Raw genomic sequence first — 10,807 nt, 5'->3', positions numbered from 1 at the left:
TTTTCTAAAATATTTTTATGTAAAGTTTGCATAAAAATATTCTTGTGCTGCTGAACGCCGGCGATGACACGTCATGTTCACGTGCATGGTGAATGGCAAAATTCTGTCATTTAGTGAAAACAAGAGCAGAGCAAATTGGTTGCAAGAGCAATAAATACTAGAGTAACATAATAATTAGTTAGTTTAACATATTTAAATACATATACTTAAGCATTTAGAGGCACTTGGCACAATTGCAAACGAGCTTTAATTATGGGTATGCATTACGTCTGTTTTTTTTTATTGTGTTGTGGGTGTCAGCACACAAAAAGTCACCACCAACTTTACAATCATTTTTTTTCATTGCTCGATTTTTCATTTTCATTTTGCAGGTGGGGTGCTCAGCTATTTTCGTGGTCTGCTCGGCTCCAGGGAGATGCGCATCTTGATATTGGGGCTTGATGGCGCTGGCAAAACAACGATTCTATACAGGCTGCAGGTGGGCGAGGTGGTCACGACGATACCCACAATTGGCTTCAACGTGGAGCAGGTCACATACAAGAACTTGAAGTTTCAAGTCTGGGATCTGGGTGGCCAGACCAGTATTAGGTGAGTCTACCTCTTGCTGCTGGTGTTACCAAACTAATCTTATCTTTTTTTTCAGACCATATTGGCGCTGTTATTATAGCAACACAGATGCCATCATTTATGTGGTAGACTCGGCAGATCGGGATCGAATTGGCATCTCCAAAGACGAGCTCTTGTATATGCTGCGCGAAGAGGAGCTGGCGGGCGCGATACTTGTCGTCTTAGCCAACAAACAGGACATGGACGGCTGTATGACCGTTGCCGAAGTGCATCACGCGTTAGGTTTGGAGAATCTAAAGAATCGCACATTTCAAATATTCAAAACATCGGCCACCAAAGGTGAGGGGCTCGATCAGGCCATGGACTGGCTATCGAATACGCTGCAAAGCCGAAAATAGTCACAGTCATGCCCCCAATACCAAACTTCGCCTGCCGCCCCTTGTAAAATTTGTCCAAAGTGAAAAAGGAAAGTTCTTAAAACGAAAAAAAAAAACGCTTATGCGCAACATAAAAAAGATCCAAACACACACACAACTTTGTAATAACTTCTAGTAATATATATATTATTATATTAAATTATAGGTTTATATAATGTAATAATCTTTAGCGACTTCTTTTACCACTCGGGGAGTCCAAAGCGTCGCACACGCTGCTCCTGCGTATCCAACTCCATGCGCACCTTTTGTCGCATATAGAAAATAGGACAATCGCGATTCGAACAGATTACCTCCTCATGCAACGAACCCTGACAACGCTGACACTCGGTCCAAAGTCGGGCAAATGTCTCCTCCAGGCCACGCTTTGATGCCACCTCCTTCTGATAGAGTTCGCTCATCTTTGGTTCGCAGTGCGGACATAAGCACGCTTGTTCATAACCCTTGGGCATTAGGGATTTGCAACCCAAGCATGCTGCCTTCTTGGTCATAAAACCCGCCAATCCGCCAACCTTTGAGGTGACGACAGTCCTAGTCCTTGTGTGTTCTCCTTTGAGCAGTACCGACTCGGCTTTATCGCCCAAAATGGGCTCAAAGATGCGCAACAGTGGCTTGGACAGTTGCTGCTCCAAATAGTAGTTGGCATCAATGGGCACGCTATTCTCTAGCACATACAACGGATCCTCGGCTTTCTGATAAGCTGGAGTATTCTTGGCCGCAGCACAGATCACATAAGGCACACGATCACCCAGTTTGGGCGCTGTGCCCGCATCGCGTTTCTTCATCTTGGCTGCCAGCTCTACATGTGCTTGCTTGGCAGCGTAATCCGTCTTTGCCAGCTCCTTGGTGATGACCAGCTGTGAGATATCAATGCGATTGCACAGCAAATCAGCAATAATTTGCTTGCAATAATCAACCGCTCCCTCAGGATCGCGTTCAATCAGCAGCTTTTGCAGACAAGCGTTCATCAGATTGGCCACCAATGGCGAATTATCGCGACGCACTGTCTCAATGCCCTTGCAATCCATTTTGTCATACTTTTCCGGCTTAGTGAAATACAATCCTGCATAGCGCTTCTTGTTGATCAGCAAATAGGGATAGTAAACCTTCTCGAATTCCAGTTTAATGGGCTGCACAAATTTGGCGCTAACCAAGTCGGCTGCCTCTCTACCGAGTTCCATGCTACGCTCTAAGCTTTTAACACCAAAGTTAACCATCACCGAATCCGTGTCACCATAGATGACCACCGCATCGTTCTCATAGCCATTAACGCGCGTGTAATGCGTCTCCACCTCGTTCTTGGTCATCTCAATCATTGTGCGTCCATAAGCAGTAACGCTGCCCGAGATCTCCAAGCAGGGCAGTTTTCCCACCTGAGCTCCAGTAAAGCCATACACTGAATTTGCTGATATCTTCAAAGCTAACTGGCGACCATCCAACACCTGCCGCTTGAATGGATCTTTCTCTACTTTTAGATCGTTCTTTGCACGTTTACGCGCCGCCAACAGCGATTCCAAGATCTCGGGCAGCAGGCCGCGACGCAGATCCGCCTTGACGAAACTGTTATTCGCAGGCGTGCGCTCCACTTGATCATCCGTCAATCCCAGCTTATCCTTTGCTCCAGGCAGCAGTAAAGTGGTGTAGCATAGATTGTGGGCCATCATAATACTAGGATACAGCGAGGCAAAATCGAGTGTACTAATGGGATCAGCATAATAGCCACGTTTCGGTTCGATGACAGTGGCGCCTTCATACTGCTCGTCGGAGCCACTTGAAGTGTAGGATGGCATGATGAAACCTTTAGTTTTTGCTTTGCGCAGCAGCTGACTGAGCACCTTGATTTGTTGGCCACGCGTCAGCAGCGATTCAAGTGGGACGCCTGTGACACGTGCCATCTCCATGTAGTTCACAATGGCCATAAGTTTCTCGAGCAGACGCAATGGCAAATAGGCATCCTTTAAGCAATACATGGCCAAGCGACGACGCGTCTGCTCGTCGCCATTTTGCAGATCCGTGATAATGCTGTGATGCACATCCTCCTTCTGCTCCTGCAGAAAGTGATAGCTGACCGCATTCAAAGTGTACGAACGCAGTTTGTAATCGCGGAGCAGCACAAACAGCAAATCGAAGGGCACGCGTCCTTCAAAGTTGACATATTGATTCTCTCGCCTACCCATTTGTTTGGACTGCAGCACCTGCTCTTTGATGACCGAACGTATGTTCTTAATCCTGCCTAGATACTCGAAGCCTTGCACCTTCAAGTGCGCAGCGCGATTCAGCAAATAAGGTATATCAAAGTTGTTGATGTTGTAGCCAGTTAAGATGTCCGGATCGACTTCGCGCACAAAAGCCGCCCATTTGTCCAGCAGTTGCTGCTCTTTGTCATAACACAGCACCTGGCTGCCAATGATGGGAGCACACTCCTTCAACGTGAATACGTTCCTGATGAACGGCTCTGATTCGCCTTGTCTGATGACCATGTTGGCAATTTGTATAACTGGATCCATTTTGGCCTCTGGGAAGATGCCACGACGACCAGCGCACTCAATATCAAAGCTAAGAATGCGCAACGGCGCCACCTTGGACCACTCGCCTTCGGGTTCATGGGAGATGAACTGATCATAAGCCACATCCACTTCCAGTTGGCAACGTGACTCGGGTGCCGGCTTAGAGTTGCGTCCACGCAGACGCCATGCACCCGGTGGTAGCTCAATCCAATTGCAGCCGACAACTTGTGTTTCCACCATGAAACGGATGTCAAAGTCGATATTGTTCTCAAAGGCACGGCAATCCTGGAAATCGAATGCGCCCATTATCACTTCCTTTTTGAGCAACCTAGAGGCAGCGGCCACAAAACGCGGCAACGTCACCGTGATCTTAATATACCACTGCTTCTCATCGCCCTGATAGCCATGAATATTGAGGCGTTGCACCAGCTCTACAGCGAGCACTGCTTCCTGTACATGATCCTTGTTGTTGCGTATGTCAGCAATGACCTTTTTGTCCAGCGCCTCGTGCAGGTCTGCGCAGTGGCGCTGTTCAAAGTTTTTGGGCGCCGAGATGTAGAAATAGGGACAATAACCATGGACATGACAGCAAACCGAGTTGCCCTCCATGGTGACTCCGAACATACGTACTACGGGCACCGGGCCGAGTTGGGCACCTGGCATGCCGGGCAGTGGTTGCCCCAAATAGTTCTCCACGTCCAGCTGCTGGAATGTCAAACTGTCCTCAGCTGGATTTAGCTTAGGAGGCGCTGCTCGGGACCAACGTTCGCTCGTCTGTTGATTTTCGGGTCCTTCCCCCATCAGTTGGGTTTGATCCAGATCGTCGTTGGGCTCAAAGGCGGCCAGCTCGGCCTCGAAACCGCCGCCCATTTCATCATCATCATCGAAATTTCTGCAAATTTGCAAAGTTAAGATTATATTTCACTTCAATCGACGCCAAACAAAAGCTTTTGTTTACCTTGACTTTTTTGAGTGGCCGTTGGCTGTGCCATTGCCATTAAATTTACGTTTATTATCCATGCGATCTGTTTGCTTAATGATATAACGAAATGAACAAGTAAACCAACAAAATAATTCGCAAATTAAATGATGCAAAAAACGCGGCAACAACGCGGGAAAATCAGAAGTAGAATTTGCAAATAAACCAACTGTTCACTTTAGGGCAAATTGGCAGGACTGTCATTGTGCGGGTTTTAAATGCATCGCAGTATTTTATGAAATTTGCTAGTGGAAAGCAGTATTTTGCATTTTTAAAAATTAATAACATATATATTAATTACTAATACATAAAGATAATTTACAATTAAAAGGTATAAACCAATAAATATAATAAATTGATTTCTAAAGAAGTATATCAAAAAATTATGAATAAACTGTTTGGCATCATTCAAATTATTGTTCAAAATTTCAACAAGCAATATTTAAATTTTAAATATATCCTATTGATATATCAAGCCAATTTTCAAATATTTTAAAGAAAATGAATATAAATGCGAATATGCGAATTCAATGGCAACAGAAAATATGAATTCCGTATTTATTTTGCTCATGCATAAAATACCAGTTTTGAATACTACAAAAAGATTTCGTATATTTGTGTGCATGCGTGTGTGTGCATTATGTTTTTGGCTTAATCGTAAATCGGTCACACTGACCAGCAGCAGATATTTTCGTATGTAAAACGCATTAAAAACTGCGAATTGTGTAAATATTTAACAAGTTATACAGTGTACGTCTATGTTTGTTTCTTAGTACACGCTTAATGTGCTGCTGCATGGAAAATAAAACGCAGCAAAATGCTTGCCTTGTGAAATAACAACCCAAATACCTTCAAATACCTGGCGGGGGTGTGTGCGAATGTGCAGTGTGTGCGTGCGTATGTGTGTGTGTGCACGGGGGATGTTAAGTGAATCACACTCACACAATTAATATAACAAAAAAAGAAGAAATAAAGGAAACCAGAAAACACACACACACTCATTCCTGGAGCAAAAAGATGTACCAAAGCGCCTGCAATGCGGCCACGACAGGCTCGTGCGTGCCCGGTGCGGGCAATCAAACCGATAACGATCGCCAAGCGGCGCTGATAGCACAACAGCCACCAACAGCGCCCGTCGAACCCGATTACAGTGGCTTCGATATCGTCAAAGCCACACAGTACGGTGCGATAGCACGCGTGCGGGATCTGGTCGAGTCCGGCTGGGATGTGAATCAGCCCGACAGTGAAACAGTCACACTGCTCCATTGGGCAGCCATCAACAATCGACGAGATATCATACGCTACTTTCTGGAAAAGGGCGCCACCGTCGATGCTGTTGGCGGCGAATTGAATGCCACCCCCCTACACTGGGCCACCCGCCAAGGTCACTTGGGTGCAGTGGTCCTGCTGATGGCTGCGGGAGCCGATCCGCGTATACGGGATGCGGAGGGCTGCTCTTGCATACACATTGCCGCACAGTTTGCTCACACTGCATTGGTGGCCTACTTCATAGCCAAGGGCGTAGATCCAGATCTGCAGGACCGTGGCGGCATGACGGCGTTGATGTGGGCGGCATGGAAGGTGAGTCAACTAGAATTACACTTATCACCCTTATGATTTATATTAAATAAGACTTAATGCACACTGTAATCACAAACTGGAAAGTTATTTACGATTCTACATATTATTAATCGGTCTATCCGACTGTTGAAACATCTAGATCTCAAAGATTCCATGAGTGTTTACATAATTTTAAATATAAGAGTCTATAATTTTCATAAACATCAAAAGTATTGGCATTCGAATATATTGAAGTCCAGCAACTATGGCTTCCCTACTTCCGTTACACCTTACTTTAACCTCCAATTGTTGTTTATATAATAAATTTGCTTACCTTGAATCTGCCGTCAGGTGTGTGCTCTTGATCCCGTGCGTCTGCTACTCACATTAGGCGCCAATCCCGCCATGGTTGACTACACACACGGCAACACGGCGTTGCACTGGGCCATCCTGGCCCGCAATGCGACAGCCATCACAACGCTGGTGCTCAAATCGAAGGCGTCGCTGGATGCGCCCAATTTGAGGGCGGAGACACCACTCTCAATGCTGGAGGCTCAAACCGGTGCCATTTGGATTGGTGCTAAGGTCATGGATCGGGTGCGCGAGGCAGCGCTCAGCTCGCAACAACGTCGTTCTCTGGTATCCAAGTTGCGGCACGACAAACGCTTGCGTTGGTGTCGATGGTCGCCTGTCCGTTTACCGCCTTCTATTTGGCGGGCATTGTGTTTACCATCAACACGCTGTACATTATCAAGTTTTTCCTGCTCGGCTGCCTGTATGCAGTGTTCCACACCATTGGCAAGACGCTGTTCGATGAGCATCTGATGGCGTTGTTGCCGCTTTCCGTCTATTTGGCCACCAAGGCTTGGTTCTATGTCACTTGGCTGATGTATATCGACGATGCGGTGTCGTTGCCAACCACCGTGTGCTTCCTCATCTGTTCGCTGGGCTTGTGGGTATGCTTTCTCAAGTCGTGGAAGGGTGATCCCGGCATCATACGACCCACCAGAGAGCAGCGCTTCAAAGTAAGTGAAGGAAATTAGATATGTTATAATTTAGACTAATTATATGTTTCATTTTTGCAGACAATTATTGAGCTGTCGGAGCGCGGCGGTATTGGCTTTGAACCCGCTTCCTTTTGCTCGGGCTGCCTGGTGCGTCGTCCGATTCGTTCCAAGCACTGCTCTGTGTGCGATCGTTGTGTGGCACGCTTCGATCACCATTGCCCCTGGGTGGGTAATTGTATTGGTCTCAAGAATCACAGCTACTTTATGGGCTTTCTCTGGATGCTGTTGATCATGTGCGCCTGGATGATCTACGGCGGCTCTAAATACTATGTCAACGAGTGCAATGTGCACTTTGACGGTGAGTCTAAAATGTGATTCCATTTGAAATTGAGTGCTTAACTAATTTTTCGATTAGATTTCCTCACTGCGATGCGCGCTATTGGCAACTGCAATGCTTGGGTGGGCTGGGTCATGGGCAACGCTTTGCTGCACATGTCCTGGGTCATCTTGCTAACCATTTGCCAGACGTATCAGGTAATTTGCCTAGGTATGACCACCAACGAGCGCATGAATCGTGGACGCTATCGCCATTTCCAGGCCAAGGGTGGACACAGCCCATTCACGCGTGGCCCGTTGCTCAATCTAATTGATTTCCTTGAGTGCAATTGCTTTGGTTTGGTGCAACCGCGACGCGTTGACTGGATGAACTACTATGACTATGATGCTCAGGTGCATCAGACCATTGAGAAGGAGCCGCTGCTGCGTGGCGATGGTGCCGACAATGATGGCTTGGCGGGTGATCATCAGTATGTGTAGGATAAGTCCTATCGGGATGCGAAGACGCTTCAAATGCCCATTGCGCATGTTTAACCGATGCTTTAGATATGTATTGTATTGTATGGAAACCTCCCGCCTGACCTGGTGGATTAGCTTCGTATTTATTTCTAGTGATTTGTAATTGGTACGCGCTGCTGCAAACACAACGATTTAACAACACCAACATCAAGAATAGCAAACAAGAAAAGAGAATGCAACAATAATAGAGAATGAATAGAAAACACAGATGAGAGAAGCGTCGTTCGCAGACCGATATCGGATCGAGCAAATTGGGCACAATTTATGCCTCGATACAACATCATAGATACGTACATTTATTGTGCTTGTATTTTACCTGTAATTACAAAAACTGTACATTTTTTCAGCATATTTCTTAACTAGCACATTTCTTAGACGTTCTCAAGTATTTGTAATACCAAAAAAAAACAAAAACAAAAATGAAATGAATTACCAACCGAACAAAACAACCACACAGACACACACAACGTTTAACAATCGCAACTAAATCAAAAACCCAATTAAGCAAAAAGACAAAAACGATAAAGTAAATTAATTTCAAGTCGTGCAATATTTAAAAATTCCAATTTTTTCCACAAAAATTAATAAAAATACAAATTGTAAAGCGCACAGAAAACAAACGAAATACAAGAACAAAAAAATCTTTCAAATATGTGTATTCTAAAAGCAAGATTATAGTTAAATAGGTTGCAGTTGCCTTTGAGGGAGCTTGGATTCGCTTCAAACTTGATCCAAGTTGTCTCGCCATTAAGCAGCTTTTTCAATGAACCAAAAGAACAAAACACCAAAACTAACAAAACCACAAATACGTCAAATGTTTATACGTCAAATGTTTATGAGAATACGATTTGCATACTTAAATAATGAATAACGAACAATTCTAAACGCGATCCGATTCAATACGCACTAGTCTAGTCAGCAATCATTTAAGTAAAAAGAAGTGAAGAAAAACAAAAATTATAGTGCAACAACAAAGACGATATATATATATACATATAAATAAATATTGCATATTAAAATATACATATATATATAAATATTTATATCTAAATAGTTATGAAATTATGTACACCTATGATAAATGAAGGAATTTCGACAAAATGCAAAAACCTGACAACAAAATGAACAACAACAACAACAACACGTAGCTAAAGAACCGTTTCTAATTGTAACACGTTACTTAAATGCATTTAAATTTAAATAACAATTTCAACTATAAAAATTTAATATATATATATATATATAAAAAAAAAATAAACAATTATGTATGTATATGTAATATTGTAACTCAGAAACACTTTTCGATGTACTATTTTGTATTTGAGATTATACAAAAAAAAGGAAGCGTACTTTTCACTCTGCGATTTGCTACAACCTATTTGTTTAAACATTTTTATATTCTTTTGCTTGCATTGTTATATAAACAAATACCGAAAATAACAAAGAACTTAAAAACAAAAGAGAGATGATACGCTTTTAAAAGACTATGATGAAAATGTGTTGAAAGTGACATGAGAAGCCAGGCAAACAAACCCTAATATCGTAAGTGTTTTTTGGCCCCCGATTAAACAAACAAAATGCAAAAAAATAAAATCCATTGCCTACGTCTTTAGTTTAGTCATTAAGTTCAAGACAAAATATGTGTATTAAATAGTATGTAGAACGATATGCAAGGCGAGGTGTATGTAACAATGTGCGTTAAAAATTTAATAATAAATAGTACTTTATTCCGTATTCGAAAAAGAAAGCAACCAACGTATTTTTTACTTTAGCAAAATTTATACATTTTGTTTTAGAACTTGCAAATTACCTATTTATCTGCCCAACTTGTAAAATTTATAAAAACTATTTCGATGTTCTTATCGTTTTTTAGTATAACAATAAGTAATAAATAAAAATGCTTTTTAAATACAATAGAATCCGGTTATAACGACTCCGCTTATAGTGTCCCTCCGGTTATTGCGACGAAAAGTCGATGGCTTGGTTGGTCCCCATACAACCTTATATGAAACGGACTCCGCTTAGTACGTCTCCGCTTTTAGCGACAAACCGCTTATACCGACGACATTTTTCACAATTTAACCGGATATTGAGACGAAAAAAAAATACATCGAAAAAATGCCATCAAATTTAAGTATCAAACGACGCTGTCATGAATGTATGCATTTATCAGTGATTGGCACTCTTGCTTGTGTGCGTAGGAGCGACACGAAGCTTAAAATAATGAAAATTTAATGGAATAACACTCCAAATTTGGGTCAAAGTTAATAAAATTTTTAATTTTTAAAATCATCGGCATATGAAAAAAAAATGTTCTTAAAAAAAAAATATTTCTCGTAGGCGTGGACACGCCTACTTTTCCAAATTTATTCTAAGGACCTTCCTTAGTTAAAATAAAAAAACCGCATCAAAAAATCTTATCTAGTTCAGGAGTTATTAATAAATGCCACAAAAAGTGGTCTCCTGGACCATAGTGCGAAGGTTCTTACATTCTCACTACTCTCTGTTAGTTTTAGCTGACGCCTTAGCTTATACTAAAGAACATGCAGGTATACAATTTATTATGGAAAAACCATGCTATTAAATTAAATTTATAAATTTTTTGTTTTGTTTAAAAATTAATTTGTTTTATCTTAAAAACCTATTACGAACATAGCAACCATAAACAAAAAAAAAAAAATTAGTGTTGCTCTTTTCGGTTAGTGCGTCTTCCGGGTATAACGACGTAAAATTGTCGGTCCCTTGAAAGTCGCTATAACCGGAATCTACTGTATTTATTATTAAAAATCAAATAAAAATTATTAAAAATGTATGTAAACAAATCCCTTGCTCAAGTCACAAGTAATTTCCCTATCGATCGGTAATGTCAATCGATAGAGCTAGGTGTCCTGATTACGA

General features: G+C 42.3%; 3 protein-coding genes across 3 annotated transcripts; 2 read left to right on the top strand and 1 right to left on the bottom strand.

The window, feature by feature from the left end:
- The first annotated feature begins 94 nt into the window (after positions 1 to 94).
- LOC117571821 (ADP-ribosylation factor-like protein 1) lies at positions 95 to 1,159 on the top strand. Its single transcript, XM_034254192.2, has 3 exons — positions 95 to 256; positions 372 to 588; positions 644 to 1,159. Exons 1-3 carry the CDS (start codon positions 253 to 255, stop codon positions 963 to 965), a joined length of 543 nt encoding a protein of 180 aa, XP_034110083.1. The 5' UTR covers positions 95 to 252; the 3' UTR covers positions 966 to 1,159.
- A 24-nt stretch (positions 1,160 to 1,183) lies between these two features.
- Positions 1,184 to 4,663, bottom strand: LOC117571794 (DNA polymerase delta catalytic subunit). The gene is made up of 2 exons (XM_034254158.2): positions 4,467 to 4,663; positions 1,184 to 4,400 (listed from the first exon to the last, which is right to left on the bottom strand). Exons 1-2 carry the CDS (start codon positions 4,526 to 4,528, stop codon positions 1,184 to 1,186), a joined length of 3,279 nt encoding a protein of 1,092 aa, XP_034110049.1. The 5' UTR covers positions 4,529 to 4,663.
- A 468-nt stretch (positions 4,664 to 5,131) lies between these two features.
- On the top strand, positions 5,132 to 9,660 carry LOC117571799 (palmitoyltransferase Hip14). The gene is given in 5 exon segments (XM_034254164.2): positions 5,132 to 6,068; positions 6,399 to 6,720; positions 6,723 to 7,072; positions 7,133 to 7,412; positions 7,470 to 9,660. Coding segments are annotated over 5 exon segments (1,971 nt in total). The 5' UTR covers positions 5,132 to 5,504; the 3' UTR covers positions 7,925 to 9,660.
- Positions 9,661 to 10,807: the final 1,147 nt, after the last annotated feature.

The sequence above is a fragment of the Drosophila albomicans genome, chromosome 3 (genome assembly GCF_009650485.2).
Source record: "Drosophila albomicans strain 15112-1751.03 chromosome 3, ASM965048v2, whole genome shotgun sequence".
Classification (NCBI taxonomy): Eukaryota; Metazoa; Arthropoda; class Insecta; order Diptera; family Drosophilidae; genus Drosophila; species Drosophila albomicans.
The sequence above is the reverse complement of the archived record's forward strand: the minus strand, read 5'-3'. Positions and strand labels throughout refer to the sequence as shown.